Raw genomic sequence first — 19685 nt, forward strand, 5'->3', positions numbered from 1 at the left:
ATCCCCTATAGATCCCCTATAGATCCCCTATAGATCCCCTATAGCTCCCCACCTGGCCCTGGTGATCCAGGAAATAGAAATACTCTCTCTCTCCTCGCTCCGCCCGCTGCCCCTGCCGGTACAGCAGCCGCAGCGCCGCCCCGAGCCGCATCGCCACAGCGCCGCGACACCCTTCTGTCGCGACAGGCGAGCCGCGGGTCACCCTTGTGTCGCGACAGGCGAGCCCCGAGAGCTCCGCGGGTCACCGTTCTGTCGCGACAGGCGGCGGCAGGGCGAGCCGGAAGTGGCGCGGCTGGGGGAGCGGAACGGCGGGAGCACCGCGGCGGTGCGGCGGTGAAAAGGGTCCGGGCGGAAACAGGGGAATGGAGAGAGAGAGGCCGCGGGAGGGTTGGCGGCTGGAGGTGGTGAGGGAGAACTGTGGAGCCTATAGAGCCTATAGAGCCTATAGAGCCCTTCAGATAGTTCCTATAGAGCCCTATGGAGCCTATAGAGCCTATAGAGCCTATAGAGCCTATAGAGCCCTATGGAGCCTATAGAGCCCTATGGAGCCTATAGAGCCCTATGGAGCCTATAGAGCCTATGGAGCCCTATGGAGCCTATGGAGCCTATAGAGCCTATAGAGCCTATGGAGCCTATAGAGCCTATGGAGCCTATGGAGCCTATGGAGCCTATAGAGCCTATAGAGCCTATGGAGCCTATGGAGCCTATAGAGCCTATAGAGCCTATGGAGCCCTATGGAGCCTATAGAGCCTATAGAGCCTATGGAGCCTATAGAGCCTATGGAGCCTATGGAGCCTATGGAGCCTATAGAGCCTATAGAGCCTATGGAGCCTATGGAGCCTATAGAGCCTATAGAGCCTATGGAGCCCTATGGAGCCTATGGAGCCTATAGAGCCTATAGAGCCTATGGAGCCTATAGAGCCTATGGAGCCTATAGAGCCTATAGAGCCTATGGAGCCTATAGAGCCTATAGAGCCCTATGGAGCCTATAGAGCCTATGGAGCCTATAGAGCCTATAGAGCCCTATGGAGCCTATAGAGCCTATAGAGCCCTATAGAGCCTATGGAGCCTATAGAGCCTATAGAGCCTATAGAGCCTATAGAGCCCTATGGAGCCTATAGAGCCTATAGAGCCTATAGAGCCTATAGAGCCTATAGAGCCCTATGGAGCCTATAGAGCCTATAGAGCCCTATGGAGCCTATAGAGCCTATAGAGCCCTATAGAGCCTATGGAACCCTATGGAGCCTATGGAGCCTATAGAGCCTATAGAGCCTATAGAGCCTATAGAGCCTATAGAGCCCTATGGAGCCTATAGAGCCTATAGAGCCTATAGAGCCTATAGAGCCTATGGAACCCTATGGAGCCTATGGAGCCTATAGAACCCTATGGAGCCTATAGAGCCTATAGAGCCCTATAGAGCCCTATGGAGCCTATGGAGCCTATAGAGCCTATAGAGCCCTATGGAGCCTATAGAGCCTATAGAGCCCTATAGAGCCCTATGGAGCCTATAGAGCCTATAGAGCCTATAGAGCCTATAGAGCCCTATAGAGCCCTATGGAGCCTATAGAGCCTATGGAGCCTATGGAGCCTATAGAGCCTATAGAGCCCTATGGAGCCTATGGAGCCTATGGAGCCTATAGAGCCTATAGAGCCCTATGGAGCCTATAGAGCCTATAGAGCCTATAGAGCCTATAGAGCCCTATGGAGCCTATAGAGCCTATAGAGCCTATAGAGCCTATGGAGCCTATAGAGTCTATAGAGCCTATAGAGCCCTATGGAGCCTATAGAGCCTATAGAGCCTATGGAGCCTATGGAGCCTATGGAGCCTATGGAGCCTATAGAGCCTATAGAGCCCTATGGAGCCTATAGAGCCTATAGAGCCTATGGAGCCTATAGAGCCCTATAGAGCCTATAGAGCCCTATGGAGCCTATAGAGCCTATAGAGCCTATGGAGCCTATAGAGCCTATAGAGCCTATGGAGCCTATAGAGCCCTATGGAGCCTATAGAGCCTATAGAGCCTATGGAGCCTATAGAGCCCTATAGAGCCTATAGAGCCCTATGGAGCCTATAGAGCCCTATGGAGCCTATAGAGCCCTATAGAGCCTATAGAGCCTATGGAGCCTATGGAGCCCTATGGAGCCTATAGAGTCTATAGAGTCTATAGAGCCTATGGAGCCTATGGAGCCTATAGAGCCCTATGGAGCCTATGGAGCCCTATGGAGCCTATAGAGCCCTATAGAGCCTATGGAGCCTATAGAGCCTATGGAGCCTATGGAGCCTATGGAGCCTATGGAGCCTATGGAGCCTATGGAGCCTATGGAGCCTATGGAGCCTATGGAGCCTATGGAGCCTATGGAGCCCTATGGAGCCTATAGAGCCCTATGGAGGCCTTCAGATAGTTCCTATAGACCCCCAGAGTCCTATAGAGCCCTATGGAGGCCTATGGAGACCTTCAGACAGTCCCTATAGACCCCCAGACCCTATAGAGCCCTCTGAAGATCCCCTATAGACCCCTACAGAGCCCTCCACAGATCACCTATAGAGCCCCAGACCCTATAGAACCCCATGGACCCCCAGAGCCCTATGGACATGCCCTATAGAGCCCCAGACCCTATAGAGCCCTTCAGACATCCCTATAGATCCCCAGACCCTATAGAGCCCTATAGAGCCCTTCGGACACTTCCTATAGATCCCCAGACCCTATAGACTCCCAGAGCCCTATAGAGCCCTCCAGACGTCCCATACAGAGCCCTATAGATCCCTCTGGACATTCCATATAGACCCTCAGAGCCTATAGACACTTCCTGTGGACCCCCAGACCCTATAGGGCCCTATAGAGCCCTTCAGACATCCCCTGTAGAGCCCCAGACCCTATAGAACCCTCCAGACATCCCCTATAGAGCCCTTCAGACATCCCCTGTAGAGCCCCAGACCCTATAGAGCCCTCTGGACACCTCCTATAGACCTCCAGACACTCGCTATAGACCCCCAGAGCCTATAGAACCCTCCAGACACTTCCTATAGAGCCCCAGAGCCTATAGAGCCCTTCAGACATCCCCTATAAGCCCCCAGACCCTATAGAGCCCTCAGGACACTTCCTATAGACCCCTATAGAGCCCTTCAGAAATCCCCTATGGAGCCCTATAGATCCCTCTGGACATCCCATATAGACCCTATAGAGCCCTTCAGACATCCCCTATAGACCCCCAGATCCTATAGAACCCTATAGAGCCCTATAGAGCCCATCTGACACTTCCTATAGAACCCTCTGGACACCCATATAGATCCCCAGAGACCTACAGACCCTACAGAACCCTATAGAGCTCTCCAGACACTTCCTATGGACCCCCAGAGCCTATAGAGCCCTATAGAGCTCTCTGGACATCCCATATAGAGCCCTATAGAGCCCTTCAGACATCCCCTATAGAGACCCAGACCCTATAGAGCCCTCTGGACATCCCATATACACCCTCAGACCCTAGAGAGCTCTCTGGACATCCCATATAGACCCTCAGAGCCTATAGAGCCCTTCCAACCCCTATAGACCCCCAGAGACTATAGATCCCTATAGAGCCCTCCAGGCATCCCATAGAGAGCCCCAGAGCCTATAGAGCCCTTCACACAGCCCCTATAGAACCCTATGGAGCCCTTCAGACACTTCCTATAGAGCCCCAGACCCTATAGAGCCCTTCAGACATCCCCTATAGACCCGCTGAGCCTATAGATCCCTATGGAGCCCTCTGGACATCCCATATAGAGCCCCAGAGCCTATAGAGCCCTACAGACATCCCCTATAGAGCCCTACAGACACTTCCTATAGACTCTCAGAGCCTATAGAGCCCTATAGACCTGCAGACCCTATAGAATCCTCTGGACATCCCCTATAGACCTTCAGACACTCCCTATAGAGTCCCAGAGCCCTATAGAGCCCTTCATACAGCCCCTATAGACCCCTATAGAGCCCTCCAGACATCCCATATAGAGCCCCAGAGCCTATAGACCCCGGAGCCTATAGAGCCCTATAGACATCCCCTATGGAGCCCTATGGAGCCCTATGGAGCCCTTCAGACATCCCCTATAGACCCCCAGACCCTATAGAGCCCTTTGGACATCCCCTATAGAGCCCCAGACCCTATAGAGCCCTATAGAGCCCTTCAGACATCCCATATAGAGCCCCAGAGCCTATAGAGCCCTATAGAGCCCTAGAGAGGCCTTCAGACACTTCCTATAGACCCCTATAGAGCCCTCTGGGCATCCCATATAGACCCTACAGAGCCCTTCAGACATCCCCTATAGAGACCCAGACCCTATAGAGCCCTCCGGACACTCCCTATAGAGCCCTTCAGAAATCCCCTATAGATCCCTCTGGACATCCCATATAGACCCCCAGAGCCCTATAGAGCCCTTCAGACATCCCTTATAGACTCTCAGAGCCTATAGATCCCTATAGACCTCCAGACCCTATACAACCCCCCAGACATCCCCTATAGACCTTCAGACACTCCCTATAGAGCCCTATAGAGCCCTTCAGACATCCCATATAGAGCCCCAGAGCCTATAGAGCCCTATAGACATCCCCTATAGAGCCCTATAGAGCCCTATGGAGCCCTTCAGACATCCCCTATAGACCTCCAGAGCCTATAGAGCCCTCTGGACATCCCATATAGAGCCCCAGACCCTATAGAGCCCTATAGAGCCCTAGAGAGGCCTTCAGACACTTCCTATAGACCCCTATAGAGCCCTATAGAGCCCTCTGGACATCCCCTATAGACTCTCAGACCCTATAGACTCCCAGAGCCCATAGAGCCCTCTGGACACCTCCTATAGATCCCTATAGAGCCCTTCAGACACTTCCTATAGACCCCCAGAGCCTATAGAGCCCTATAGACACTTCCTAAAGAGCCCTCTGGACATTCCTATAGATCCTATAGACCCCCAGACCCTATAGACACTTCCTATAGACCCCCAGAGCCTTTAGAGCCCTATAGACACTTCCTATGGACCCCCAGACCCTATAGAGCCCTACAGAGCTCTTCAGACACTTCCTATAGACCCCCAGACCCTATAGAGCCCTAAGGACATCCCATATAGATCCTATAGAGCCCTTCAGACATCCCCTATAGACCCCCAGATCCTATAGACCCCCAGAGCCTTTAGAGCCCTTCAGACAGATCCTATAGACCCTCAGACCCTATAGACCCCCAGACCCTATAGAGCTCTATAGAACCCTATAGAGCCCATCTGACACTTCCTACAGAACCCTCTGGACACCCATATAGGTCCCCAGAGACCTATAGACCCTACAGAACCCTATAGAGCTCTTCAGACACTTCCTATGGACCCCCAGACCCTATAGAGCCCTATAGAGCCATCCAGACATCCCCTATAGACCCCTATAGAGCCCACCAGACACTTCCTATAGACTCTCAGAGCCTACAGAGCCCTATAGACCTGCAGACCCTATACAATCCCCCGGACATCCCCTATAGACCTTCAGACACTTCCTATAGACCCCCAGAGCCCTATAGAGCCCTTCATACAGCCCCTATAGACCCCTATAGAGCCCTTCAGACATCCCCTATAGAGCCCTCCAGACACTTCCTATATCGCCCTAAAGACCCCCAGACCCTATAGAGCCCTTCAGACATCCCCTATAGACCTCCAGAGCCTATAGAGCCCTCTGTACATACCATATAGAGCCCCAGACCCTAGAGAGCCCTATGGAGCCCTAGAGCCCTACAGACACTTCCTATAGACCCCTATAGAGCCCTCTGGACATCCCATATGGACTGTCAGACCCTATAGACCCCCAGAGCCCATAGAGCCCTCTGGACATCCCACATAGACCCGAGACCCTATAAAGCCCTATAGAGCCCCCCAGATATCCCCTATAGAGCCCTTCAGACACTTCCTATAGAACCCTATAGAGCCCCAGAGCCTATAGAGCCCTATAGAGCCCTATAGACCCCAGACCCTATAGAGCCCTTCACACATCCCCTATAGACCCCCAGACCCTATAGACCCTACAGAACCCTATAGAGCTCTTCAGACACTTCCTATAGACCCCGATAGAGCCCTTCAGAAATCCCCTATAGAGCTCTATAGATCCCTCTGGACATCCCATATAGACCCCTATAGAGCCCTTCAGACATCCCCTATAGACCCTCAGAGCCCTATAGACACTCAGACCCTATAGAGCCCTCTGGACATCCCCTATAGAACCCCAGAGCCTATAGAGCCCTTCAGACAGTTCCTATAGACCCTCAGATCCCATAGACCTCCAGACCCTATAGAACCCTATAGAGCCCATCTGACACTTCCTACAGAACCCTCTGGACACCCATATAGATCCCCAGAGACCTATAGACCCCTATGGAACCCTATAGAGCTCTTCAGACACTTCCTATGGAGCCCCAGACCCCATAGAGCCCTATAGAGCCATCCAGACATCCCTTATAGATCCCTATAGATCCTATAGAACCATCCAGATATCCCATATAGACCCCCAGAGCCCTATAGAGCCCTTCAGACATCCCCTATAGAGCCCCAGAGCCTATAGAGCCCAAAAACCCCCAAAGGAATAAAGCCCAAAATAGGGAAATTAGGCGGAAAAACACCCAAAATGAGGCAGAAAAACTCTGGGATTTGGTGGAAAAATATTGGGATGAAGCGAAAATAAAAACCCAAAATGAGGTGGAAAATCATCGGGATGAGGGAAAAATTCCAAAATGAGGGAAAAAAACCCAACAAAATAAGGTCCAAAATAGGAAAATTCAGTGGAAAACACCAAAATGAGGTGGAAAACCACTCGGATAAAGTGCAAAAAAAATGGGATGAGGTGGAAAAATCCACCAAAATTAAATGGAAAATCATCGGGATGAGGGAGAAAAATTCCAAAATGAGGGGAAAAAACCAATGGAATGAGACCCAAAACAGGGAAATTAAGTGGGAAAATACCAAAATTAGGTGGAAAATCACCAAAATGAGGGGAAAAAATGCAAAATGAGGCAGAAAAACTCTGGGATTTGGTGGAAAAACATTGGGATGAAGCAAAAAAAATTGCAAAAATGAGGGAGAAAAATCAACAAAATAAGGCCAAAAATAAGGAAATTAGGTGGAAAACACCAAAATGAGGTGGAAAATCATCAAAATGAGGGAAAAATTCCAAAATGAGGGAAAAAACCCAACAAAATAAGGTCCAAAATAGGAAAATTAGGTGGGAAAACACCAAAATTAGGTGGAAAACACGAGGATGAGGGGAAAAAAAATTGGAAAATGAGGGAAAAAACCACTGGGATTTGGTGGAAAAACATTGGGATGAAGCAAAAAAATGCAAAAATGAGGGAGAAAATCATCAGGATGAAGTGGAAAAATTCCAAAATGAGGGAAAAAACCAATGGAATGAGACCCAAAATATGGAAATTAAGTGGAAAAACACCAAAATGAGGGGAGAAAAAACACCAAAATGAGGTGGAAAAAACCACCAAAATGAGGGGAAAATCCACTCGGATTAAGTGCAAAAAAATGGGATGAGGTGGAAAAATCCACCAAAACGAAACGAAAAACCACCAAAATGAGGTGGAAAAATCCCAGAGAATTCATGGATTGGGATGAGGAGAAGCAGAAATCCCCCAGGAAATCCCATCGAGGCACGACAGAGTCAGGATTTGGGATATGCTGAGTTTATTTTCCCATTTCCAATCCCAAATCCACCTTTTCCCTCCCAACCGCTTCCCTCCTTTCCCAGTTTTCCCAAAATCCCTACGGAGCTGGGAAATCCCGTGGATTTTTTCCATGGATTTCTCCACCGGGAGTTCATTTGATGGCGAAAGTTTTCCGTGGATTTCTCAAATTTTCCATGGGAGAGAGTTTTCCAGGGATTTTTCCAACTTGAATTCATCCCAAGAGTTTTCAATGATTTTTCCAACGGGAATCTACCTCAAGAGTTTTCCATGGATTTTTCCAATGGGAATCCACCTCAAGAGTTTTCCATGGATTTTTCCAACTTGAATCCATCTCAAGAGTTTTCCATGGATTTTTCCAACTTGAATCCATCCCACAGCATGAGTTTTCCATGGATTTTTCCAACACAAATCCACCTCAAGGCAAGAGTTTTCCATGGATTTTTCCAATGGGAATCCATTCCAAGGTAAGAGTTTTCCATGGATTTTCCCAACAGGAATCCATCCCACAGTAAGAGTTTTCCATGATTTCTCCAATTTGAATCCACCTCAAAATAAGAGTTTTCCATGATTTCTCCAACTTGAATCCATCCCAAAGCAAGATTTTTCCATGATTTTTCCAACTTGAATCCATCCCAAGAGTTTTCCATCATTTTTCCAACTTGAATCCATCCCAAGGTAAGACTTTTCCATGATTTTTCCAATGGGAATCCACCTCAAGGTAAGTTTTCCATGATTTTTCCAACACAAATCCACCTCAAGGTAAGAGTTTTCCACTGATTTTTCCAACTTTAATCCATCCCAAGTTATGAGTTTTCCATGATTTTTCCAACTGGAATCCATCCCAAGAGTTTTCCATGGATTTTTCTGGTGGGAATTCACCCCTAAGAGTTTTCCATGATTTCTCCAACGCAAATCCATCCCACAGTAAGTTTTCCACAGATTTTTCCAACTTGAATCCACCTCAAGGTAAGAGTTTTCCATGATTTCTCCAACATGAATCCATCCCAAGAGTTTTCCACAGATTTTTCCAACTTGAATCCATTCCAAGGTAAGAGTTTTCCATGGATTTCTTGAACATGAATCCATCCCAAGTTATGAGTTTTCCATGGATTTTTCCAACGGAAATCCACCTCAAGGTAAGATTTTTCCCATGATTTCTCCAACGGGAATCCATCCCGCGGTAAGAGTTTTCCATGATTTTTCCAACGGGAATCCACCTCAAGAGTTTTCCACGGATTTTTCCAACTTGAGTCCATTCCAAGAGTTTTCCATGATTTTTCCAATGCAAATCCACCTCAAGGTAAGAGTTTTCCATCATTTTTCCAACTTGAATCCGTTCCACAGTAGGTTTTCCATGTATTTTTCCAATGGGAATCCACCCCAAGGTAAGAGTTTTCCCATGGATTTCTCCAACCTGAATCCATCCCTAAGAGTTTTCCATGGATTTTTCCCAACACAAATCCATCCCACAGTAAGATTTTTCCATGATTTCTCCATCCAGCTACAAAAATTCCCCATGGATTTCTCCAATTCGACATTCCAACGGAAGAGAATTCCCCACGGATTTTTCCAAAAGGTCAATCCAGGAAAAAGATTTTTTTCCCCTCCCTGGAGGTCACAGATTGGAATCTCCTCCCTTTTCCATGGATTTCTGCCAGGATTCAGCTTCAGGAATTTTGGGAATTTCCACTCCAGCACCTGGAACAGCTCCTTGGGATAATCTCCTTTCCCACATTCCCACTCTGGAATTCCACAATTTGTTTCTTCTGACTTTATTCCCATTCCAGAGGTGTCGCCGAAAATTCCCGATGGGATCGGCTTCCCGAAAAATCCAAACCCGGAGCTTCCAAAATGAGGGAAAAATCCCAAAAATTTGGCTGTGCAAACCCAATTCCAGTGGGAAAACCACCGGGATGGGGTGGAAAAACAATAAAATGAAGTGGGAAAACCACCAAAATGAGGCACAAAAAGATGGGAAAACCTGAAATGAGGGGGAAGATTAGCGGGATGAGGGGAAAAATATTGGGATGTGGTGGGAAAACCCCAAATTGGGTCAGAAAAGGAATGAAATTTGGGGGAAAAAATATCCGGATGGGGTGGAAAAACTAGCGGGATGAACTGGGAAAATACTGAAATGAGGTGGAAAAGCACCGGAATGGAAAAATCTGGAAAATGGGGAAAAATCTGGAATGAGATGGAAAAGCAACAAGGGGGAAAAAAACCTGGAATGAGGTGGAAAACCACCAAAATGAGGCAGAAAAATATTAGGGTGAGATGGGGAAAACCCAAAACGAGGTGGAAAAGTAGCGGGATGAGGGGAAAAAATCCCAAATTGGGTCAGGAAAGGAACAAAATTAGGGGGAAAAATTTTGGGATGGGGTGGAAAAACAGTGGGATGAACTGGGAAAATACTGAAATGAGGGGAAAATAAACCTGGAATGAGATGGAAAAGCAACAAGGGGAAAAAAATCTGGAATGAGGTGGAAAAGCATTGAAATGAGAGGAAAAAAATCTGGAATGAGGTGGAAAAGCAACAAAGGGAAAAAAACCTGGAATGAGGGAAAAAAACCTGGAATGAGGTGGAAAAGCCACAAAACAAGGGGGGAAAAAAATACTGGAATGAGGCAAAAAAAGCACCAAAACGAGGGGAAAAAAAATACTGGAACGAGGCAGAAAACGCCCAAATTTTGGGAAGAAGGAGTCAGTCCTTTTCCGGGATGGAAGCTCCGAGCTTTTCCCACTTCCAAACTTTTTTCCCAAATCACAAGGAGAAGTAGTCCAGCGCTCCGTGTCCGTAGGGATTGTAAGTCCAGACGAGGTCGGTTCTCCCGGAATTCCTCAACATCTGGGAGATCTCCCTGCTGGCCGCCGCCAGGCGCGCCGCGTCCATGGGATCCTCGTAGAGCCGCCGCGACCCCGGGATCCGGCGCGGCGGCTCCGGCTTGTAGCAATCCAAGGGGAAGGGGTAAACCACCAGGCGGAGCTCCGGCAGCTCCAGGGTTTTCTGGAGGAGATCCTTGAGCGCGGCCGTGGAGAGGGAGTTGCCGTAGAGTCCGAGGAAGCGCAGGCGGGAGCAGCGCCGCAGCGTGGGGAGCAGCGTGTCCAGGTGGGAATCGGCCATGCGGCATTCCATGAGCGCCAGGTGGAGCAGCGAGGCCGAGGTTTCCTCCAGGAGCAGCCGCAGCGGCTCCAGGAGGCTCCGCGAGAGGTCGTGGCCGCTGAGGTCCAACCGTTTCAGGGCCGCAGCGTGGAAGCTTTGGGAGAGGAAGGCGAGGTCGGCGGGGAGGAGGGAGCAGAAGGCTAGTTCCAAGCTTTCCAGCGGAGCCTGGAGGTCGCTGCAGGAGGGAAAAGGGAGATGTGAGGTCTGAGGGGATGTGGGGGAGCTGGGAGGGATGGGAGGATCTGTGGGAGGTTGGAATGGTGGGATGGGTCCTGAATTCCTGGGGAACCAGGGGAATGTGAGCTGGGATTGCCTTGGTGGGATTATGGAATCAGAGGGGTTGGGAAAGATCTCCAAGATCATCAGGTTTGACCTCTGAGAATTATGGAATTATGGGATGACAGAGTTACAGCATTATGGAATTGCTGAGGTTGGGAAAGATCTCCAAGATCATCAAGTTCATGCTTGGAGAATCATGGAATTATGGGATCATGGAGACATGGAATTGTGGAATCACTGGGTCATGGAGACATGGAATCACTGGGTTAGGAAAGATCTCCAAGACCATCAAGTTCAACCTTTGAAAATGGTGGGAGTTTGGAATTCTGGCATTATGGGATTGCAGAGTGATGGAGTCATGGGATCATGGAGTTGGCCAGGAGCTGCCATTTCCTCCATGGTCATGGAATTGTGGAATTCTGGAATCACTGGGGTTGGGAAAGATCTCCAAGATGATCAAGCTTGACCTCTGAAATTCATGGGAGTTTGGAATTATGGGGTGATGGAGTTATGGCATCATGGAATTGTGAGATCACAGTTTTGGCGTCACAGGATTATGGGTTTATGGGAACATGGATTTGGCCATGAGCCTTAATTCCCTTCATGGTCATGGAATCATGGAATTGTGGAATGGCTGAGGTTGGGAAAGATCTCCGAGACCATCAAGTTCAATCTATGAGAACTATGGAATTATGGGGCCATGGAATCAGAGAGTTACAGAATTATGGAATCATAGGATTATGGAATTATGGAATGGCTGAGGTTGGGAAAGATCTCCAAGACCATCAAGTTCATGCTTGGAGAATCATGGAATTATGGAATCATGGAGACATGGAATTATGGAATCACTGGGGTTGGGAAAGATCTCCAAGATTATCAAGTTCGACCTCTGAAATTCATGGGATTTTGGAATTATGGGGTGATGGAGTTATGGCGTCATGGAATTGTGGGATCACAGTTTTGGCATCACAGGATTATGGGAGTGTGGGAACATGGATTTGGCCATGAGCCTGAATTCCCTTCATGGTCGTGGAATCATGGAATTTTGGAATGGCTGAGGTTGGGAAAGATCTCCAAGACCATCAAGTTCAATCTATGAGAACTATGAAATTATGGGGCCATGGAATCAGAGAGTTATGGAATGATGGAATCATAGGATCGTGGAATTATGGAATGGCTGAGGTTGGGAAAGATCTCCAAGACCATCAGGTTTGACCTTGAGAATCATGGGATTTTGGAATTCTGGCATTATGGGATCACAGAGTCATGGGATCATGGAGTTGGCCAGGAGCCACCATTCCCTCCATGGTCATGGAATTCTGGAATCACTGGGGTTAGGAAAGGTCTCCAAGATCATCAAGCTCAACCTTTGAAAACCCTGGAGTCATGGTGTGGCAGTTCAGGGTGGAGCTGCAGAAATCTATTGTTATCAGTTAATGGGAACCATTAGGAGAGATAAGGTGAATCACCCCAAGCAAAGGCTGAGAGAGAGAAAAAGATAAGTTTGTGTTTATCTTAATTATAAGTGATTAACAGAAGAGATTAAGCGAGATGAGAGTAATTATCTCCTAACGGCTAAGCTTAGTATACTAACTTAGTATAAATATCTCCTAACAGCTAAGCTATAGTTTGTAACAGGAAATAAATGGGAGTTTGCATGAAGCAAACTCAGTTCCTGTATGGATCACCAACATCGAGGAATTATGGGATTCTGGAATAATGGAATAATAGAATCCTAAAGTCATGGAGTATTGGGATAAGGGAATCATGAGATCATAGAGATGTGGGAATGTTGGGATAATCAAAGCCTGGAAAAATGAGGTTGCTGAAGGTGGGAAAGACCTGAAGTTCAGCCTTTGGGAAACCTGGAATCAAGGAATTCCATGATCCTGTAAGTCCTTGATTCCAGGTTTCCCAAAGCCTGGAATCACGGGGTTACTGAAGTGGGGAAAGACCTGAACTTCAGACTTTGGGAAACATGGAATCATGGAATTACGGGATCATGGAATTACAGGATAACAGAACCATGGAGTCATGAACCATTGGGATACTGAAATCCTGGAATCACAGGATAACTCAGGTTGAGAAAGATCAAGCAGAACTCACCTGAGGATCTGGCGCAGATTCCCGGAGAGCCGGGAGGATCCCAGGTTGAGCTCCCGCAGGCTGGGCAGCATTCCCAGCTGCACGGCCAGGCAGCGGATGCCGAGCGCCGATTCCGGCGTCGGGCGCCGCACGTCGACGTTGCTGTACTGCAGCTTGAGGCTGCGCAGCTCCGGGAAGCGGGAGAGGTGCGGCAGGATCACCGAGAGCCCGGTCAAGCCCAAATTCCGGAAGCGCAGATCCACCCTCCTCACGCAGGATGGATCCAGGGATTCCAGCAGGCTGACGATTCCGGCCAGGGAGAGCTTCTCCGCCTGGAATTCCCGGCATTTGAGGCGCAGCGGGCCGCCGGCTCCGGTTTGGAGCGCATCCCGGAGGATCCCGAAGGATGTTCCATTGACGAAAAGATCGGCGTGGACGTCCACACCCGGGGGCTGTGGGGCGGCCGCGGCCGTGGCGGCGCCGGAACGGCCTTTGTGCCGCTTGGAGCCGCGCCGCTGGAATTCCCGCTGGTGCTTGGACACCTCCACGCAGGCCTTGGCCAGAGCCACGGTGCCGGACCAGACGCTCATGCCGTCGGGAGCGCGGCCGGCCGGATCATCCGGAACGCCCGTCACGTCGAGAACGCGCAGGCGGCAGCCGCTGGGCGGGAAAAACGGGAATAAAGCGTCAGGAAAACCCAGAAGAATGGGGGAATTGAAGTTCTGCCCATCCCGAAATTCCTAAAAACCCAACTGGAATCATGTCCTGGTTCCTCCAAATCCTGCTGGAGCTGTGACACCATGGCCAGCAACTATCCACTCATTCTTCACCCCAAAAAAATACCACCTCATGAATTTGTTCATATCATGGGAACTGAAGTTCTGCCCATCCCAGAATTCCCAAAATTCCCAACAAACCCACCTGGAATCACGCCCCGGCTCCTCCAGATCCCGCTGGAGCTGCACCACCACAGCCAGCAACTCATTTATCCACTCATTTATCATATCCACTCATTTATCACGCTAAAAACACCGCCTTGAGACTTTGCTCATATCACGGGAACTGAAGTTCTGCCCATCCCAGAATTCCCAGAATTCCCAAAACACCCACCCGGAATCGTGTCCTGGTTCCTCCAGATCCCGCTGGAGCTGCACCACCACGGCCAGGAACTCATTTATCATATCCACTCATTCATCACCCCAAAAAACACCACCTTGTGAATTTATTTATGTCATGAAGTTCTGCCCATCCCAGAATTCCCGAAATTCCCAACAAACCCACCTGGAATGGCGCCCCGGCTCCTCCAGATCCCGCTGCAGCTGCGCCACCACGGCCAGGATGACGGCCTGGACGCAGAGCTTGCAGGGATGATCGCGCAGCAGCTCCCGGCGCCCCACCAGCCGCTGGAAGTTGAGCACCGGGAAGGGCCAGGCGGCCACCAAATCGCGCAGGACCAGCGGCCTGCCGTCCAGGAACGCCGCTTGGAACAGGATGGGGTAGAGGTGGGCGGGGAGGTCGGGGAAGGCGGGCAGAGGGTGGTGGGCGACGATGCGGCGGGCGCAGAGGAAGAGCAGCGAGTTGGTGTATTCCGGAGGGAGCTGGCGCTTGGGGATGCACGGCGGGATGCGCGTGGAGCGGCTGCGCGAGGGAGCCATGGCGGGAATTCCCGGGAAATCCCGCTGGGATGGGAAGCTGTGTGGGGAGGAATGGGAGAGCTTGAGTTGGGGTTGTGGAAAAATGGAGGGTTGAACAACCCTAAAATGGCCTCACCCAGTTAAAGAGGCACCAAAATCAGTTTAGGGTTCACCCAAACCAGTCCAGAGACCCCAAACCAATCCAGGGATTCCCCAAACCAGTTCAGGGATTCCCCAAATCCTTTAAACCCCTCAGGAACACCCCACAGAACCCCCAAACCGGTCCAGGGACCCCAAACCCTCTCAAACCAATCCAGGGATTCCCCAAACCAGTCCAGGGACCCCAAACCTGCCCAGGGATCCTCCAAACCCTCTCAAACCAATCCAGGGACTCCCCCAAACCCTTCAAACCCCTCAGGGACACCCCAAACCAGTCCAGAGACCCCAAAACCTGCCCAGGGATTCCCCAAACCCTCTCAAACCAATCCAGGACTCCTCCAAATCCTCTCAAACCCCTCAAGCACACCCCAGAGAACCCCAAGACCATCCCAAACCAGTCCAGGCACCCCAAAACCTGCCCAGGGATTCCCCAAACCAGTCCAGGGATCTCTCAAACCAATCCAGGGATCCCCCAAACCCTCTCAAACTGATCCAGGGACTCCCCCAAATCCTTCAAACCCTTCAGGGACACCCCAAACCAATCCAGGGACCCCAAAACCTGCCCAGGGATCTCTCAAACCAATCCAGGGACTCCCCCAAACCCTTCAAACTCCTCAGGGACACCCCAAAACCAGTTCAGGGATTCCCCAAACCAGTCCAGAGATCCCAAAACCTGCTCAGGGATCCCCCAAACCCTCTCAAACCGATCCAGGGACCCCAAACCCCTCAAGGACATCCCAAAACCAGTTCAGGGATCCCCCAAACCCTCTCAAACCGATCCAGGGACCCCAAACCCCTCAAGGACATCCCCAAACCAGCCCAGAGAACCCCAAGACCACCCCAAACCAGCCCAGGGACCCCAAAACCTGCCCAGGAATCCCCCCAAACCTATCCAGGGACTCCCAAATCACCCCAAATGATGCCCTTGATGAATTATGACTTCTATTTTTCATATATTTATAATTTCGGTGTGTAGCCTCCAAATAAAATGATAAAAACTTCTGTTCTCAGTATTTTAGACAAAACAATTCCTCCCAGTTGGGAAATCCAAGGTCACTCTGCTGCCTCAAAACCCCAAAAAAATACATAAATAGCAGTGGAATGGGAGTGGCTGAGAGGGTGATGTGATAATGGAGAGAATTATTTAATTTTTTTTATTATTTAATTAATGAAATGTGAATAATTTATCAGATGATAATATTTGATAAAATTGACAAATTGATAAAATGTGAAAAATTCATGATTTGTGGGTCATTTGGGGTGAAGACTCTTGGGTAAGTTTTGTTTGCCCTAAATGTATCTAAAGGACTTAAATGAATTATTTTGGGGTTTATTCTTTTAATTTTGTCAGGATTTCTGTTTTACGCATCATTGGAGCAACTCCAAAACTGCTCAAGACAACTAGAGACACCCAAAAGCAGAGCAGGGACCCCAAAACTTGCCTAGGGACCCCAAAACTTGCCTAGGGAACCCCCAAAACCAATCCAGGGACCCCAAAACCTGCCTAGGGACCCCAAAACATGCCTAGGGACCCCCCAAAACCAATCCAGGGACCCCAAAAACTGCCTAAGGACCCCCTAAAACTCTCCCGGGACCCCAAAACCAATCCAGGGATCCCAAAACCTGCCTAGAGACCCCCTAAAACCAGTGCAAGGACATCCCAGATCAACCCAGGGACCCCCAAACCAGTCCAGGGACCCCAAAACATGCCTAGAGACCCCAAAACATGCCTAGGAACCTCCCAAAACCAATCCAGGGACCCCCAAAACTTGCCTAGTGACCCCAAAACCTACCTAGGGACCCCAAAACCAGTCCAGGGATCCCCAAAACCAATCCTGGGACCCCACCCAAAACCAGTCCAGGGAACCCAAAACCTGCCTAGAGATGCCAAAACCTGCCTAGAGATCCCCCAAAACCAATCCAGAGACCCCCAAACCAGTCCAGGGACCCCAAAACCCAATCCAGAGGTCCCCAAAACCCAATCCAGGGACCTCCCATATCAACCCAGGGACCCCAAAACCAATCCAGGGACCCCAAAATCAACCCAGGGACCCCAAAACCCAATCCAGGGACCCCCCCCAAAACCAGTCAAGGGACCCCAAAACCTGCCTAGGGACCCTCTAAAACACTCCCGGGACCCCAAAACCAATCCAGGGACCCCAAAACCAATCCTGGGACATCCCAGATCAACCCAGGGACCCCAAAAACATGCCTAGAGACCCCAAAACCAGTCAAGAGACACCAAAACCCAATCCAGGGACCTCCCATATCAACCCAGGGACCCCAAAACGTGCCTAGGGACCCCAAAACCAATCCAGGGACCCCCCAAAACCAGTCCAGGGACCCCAAAAACTGCCTAAGGACCCCCTAAAACTCTCCCGGGACCCCAAAACCAATCCAGGGATCCCAAAACCTGCCTAGAGACCCCCTAAAACCGGTGCAGGGACATCCCAGATCAACCCAGGGACCCCTAAACCTGCCTAGGGACCCCAAAACCAATCCAGGGACCCCCCCAAAACCCATCCAAAGACCCCCAAACCAGTCCAGGGACCCCAAAACATGCCTAGGAACCTCCCAAAACCAACCCAGAGATCCCCAAAACCAATCCAGGGACCCCCAAAACCAGTAAAGGGATCCCAAAACCTGCCTAGAGACCCCAAAACCAGTCCAGGGACCCCCCAAAACCAATCCTGGGACATCCCAGATCAACCCAGGGACCCCAAAACCAAACCAGGGACCCCTAAAACCAATCCAGGGACCCCCAAAAACCAGTCCAGGGACCCCCAAAACTTGCCTAGTGACCCCAAAACCTATCTAGGGACGCCAAAAACCAATCCAGAGATCCCCAAAACCAATCCTGGGACCCCACCCAAAACCAGTCCAGGGAACCCAAAACCTGCCTAGAGACCCCAAAACCTGACTAGAGACCCCCCAAAACCAATCCAGAGACCCCAAAAGCCAATCCAGGGACCCCAAAACCAGTAAAGGGACATCCCAGATCAACCCAGGGACCCCAAAACATGCCTAGGGACCCCAAAACCCAATCCAGGGACCCCCCAAAACCAGTCAAGGGACCCCAAAACCTGCCAAGGGACCCTCTAAAACACTCCCGGGACCCCAAAACCAATCCAGGGCCCCCAAAACCTGCCTAGTGACCCCCAAAACCAGTCCAGGGATGCCCAAAACCAGTCCAGGGACCCCCAAATCAACCCAGGGACCCCCCAAACCCCTTAGGGACACCCCAAAGCAGCCCAGGGATCACCCCAAGTAATCCCAAACCAATCCAGAGATCCCTCAAAACCACTCCAGGGGCCTCCCAGATCCCCCAGTTCTACCCAGAGACCCCCAAAGTCCCCAAAACGAGCCCGGGGACCCCCAAACCAGTCCCGGGAACCCCCAAAACTAGTCCAGAGACCCCCAAAGCAGTTCGGGAACCCCCAAAACCTCCCCAAAGCCTCTCCTCCCATAAGGCATCACCAGGGATCCCCCTAAACCAGCTCAGGGACCTCTCCAAACTCAGGATCCCCCCAAATTTAGCCTCTCCCCACCTCAGCACCCCCCAAAAAACCCAGACCCCCCCAAATCACCTCACGGAGCACCGAGCCAGGCCCGGCCCACCCACAGCATCCAGCGCAGCCTTCCCAACCCCTCCCCGACCCCCATAAACCCACCTAAAGAAAACCCCCAGACCCCTTGAACCCCTCGGGGTGTCCCCGATGTCGCGAAGCCCCCCAGGGACACCCCGAAACCCCCAAAGCGGGGCCGCCGCCCCCCCCAACATGGCGTCGCCCACTCACCGCCTGCCCGCAGCTCCGCCTGCCGCTGCCCGGGAGGAAGCTCCGCCTCCGGGGCTGCGCGCAGCGCCAGCCAATAAATGGCCGAGATCCGCCTTAGGGGCGGGGATGTGCGTTTTTATTGGTTGTTTTAGCTGTCAGTCAAAAGTCCTCCTCACTTCTCATTGGTCTTGGCGGAGTGGGCGGGCTCTTTGCCCTACTGTCGCGTTCATTGGCTGGTGCTGCTGTCAATCATTCAGATCTGGCTCCCCATTGGCTGGCTGGCGGTAAGGGCGGGAAGTTCGCTCTGAGGCGATCCCGATCCCGCCGCGGGCGCTTCGAGCTGCTGTCGCTTTAATTGGCTCGTTTTGCTGTCAATCATTCAGATCTGGCTTCCCATTGGCTGGCGGGCGGCGAGGGCGGGAAGTTCTCTCCGAGGCGATCCCGATCCCGCCGCGGGCGCTTCGAGCTGCTATCGCGTTCATTGGCTGGTTTTGCTGTCAGTCACTAATCTCTGCCTTCCCATTGGCTGTCCAGCGGCGAGGGCGGGAAATTCGCTCTGAGGCGATCCCGCCGCCATGGAGAGGAGGCGGGCGCTTCGAGCTGCTATCGCTTTCATTGGCTAGTTTTGCTCTCAATCATTCAGCTCTGGCTTCCCATTGGCTATCTGGCGAGCTTTAAGGGCGGGAAGTTCGCTCTGAGGCGATCCCGATCCAGCGGCCGTGGAGAGGAGGCGGGCGCTTCGAGCTCCTGTCGCTCTCATTGGCTAGTTTTGCTGTCAATCATTCAGATCTGGCTTCCCATTGGCTGGCGGGTGGCGAGGGCGGGAAGTTCGCTCTGAGGCGATCACCATCCCGATCCCGCCGCGGGCGCTTCGAGCTGCTATCGCGTTCATTGGCTCGTTGCGCT

The 19685-nt window shown here is 51.0% G+C and overlaps 1 protein-coding gene and 3 long non-coding RNA genes across 8 annotated transcripts; 1 reads left to right on the top strand and 3 right to left on the bottom strand.

The window, feature by feature from the left end:
* Positions 1-51: 51 nt before the first annotated feature.
* Positions 52-350, bottom strand: LOC146442597 (uncharacterized). The gene is made up of 2 exons (XR_014849620.1): positions 203-350; positions 52-171 (listed from the first exon to the last, which is right to left on the bottom strand). It is a non-coding gene; the product is annotated as an uncharacterized LOC146442597 (long non-coding RNA).
* Positions 351-8067: 7717 nt separating this feature from the next.
* On the top strand, positions 8068-9049 carry LOC146442598 (uncharacterized). 3 transcript variants are annotated; one of them, XR_014850303.1, is made up of 4 exons: positions 8165-8200; positions 8243-8404; positions 8735-8784; positions 8992-9049. It is a non-coding gene; the product is annotated as an uncharacterized LOC146442598 (long non-coding RNA). The 3 variants fall into 3 exon arrangements; XR_014850304.1 differs by lacking the exons at positions 8165-8200; positions 8992-9049 and adding an exon at positions 8068-8150 and having other exon boundaries at positions 8286-8404; positions 8735-8815; XR_014850302.1 differs by lacking the exon at positions 8992-9049 and having other exon boundaries at positions 8735-8815.
* LOC146442599 (uncharacterized) lies at positions 8147-9077 on the bottom strand. Of its 2 annotated transcripts, none has more exons than XR_014850301.1 (3): positions 8981-9077; positions 8566-8816; positions 8147-8231 (listed from the first exon to the last, which is right to left on the bottom strand). It is a non-coding gene; the product is annotated as an uncharacterized LOC146442599 (long non-coding RNA). The 2 variants fall into 2 exon arrangements; XR_014850300.1 differs by lacking the exon at positions 8981-9077 and adding an exon at positions 8904-8956.
* A 951-nt stretch (positions 9078-10028) lies between these two features.
* LOC146442600 (leucine-rich repeat-containing protein 14-like) lies at positions 10029-15070 on the bottom strand. 2 transcript variants are annotated; one of them, XM_085053748.1, is made up of 4 exons: positions 14492-15070; positions 13232-13870; positions 10236-11021; positions 10029-10156 (listed from the first exon to the last, which is right to left on the bottom strand). In XM_085053748.1, the coding sequence occupies exons 1-3, from the start codon at positions 14863-14865 to the stop codon at positions 10448-10450; spliced, it is 1587 nt and encodes a 528-aa protein (XP_084909874.1). In that variant the 5' UTR covers positions 14866-15070; the 3' UTR covers positions 10029-10156; positions 10236-10447. The 2 variants fall into 2 exon arrangements, with proteins under 2 accessions (XP_084909874.1, XP_084909875.1); XM_085053749.1 differs by lacking the exon at positions 14492-15070 and adding an exon at positions 14132-14422.
* Between the last annotated feature and the right edge of the window lie 4615 nt (positions 15071-19685).

Source organism: Lichenostomus cassidix, chromosome 2, assembly GCF_008360975.1.
Source record: "Lichenostomus cassidix isolate B80296 chromosome 2, HeHo_3.0, whole genome shotgun sequence".
Lineage (NCBI taxonomy): Eukaryota > Metazoa > Chordata > Aves > Passeriformes > Meliphagidae > Lichenostomus > Lichenostomus cassidix.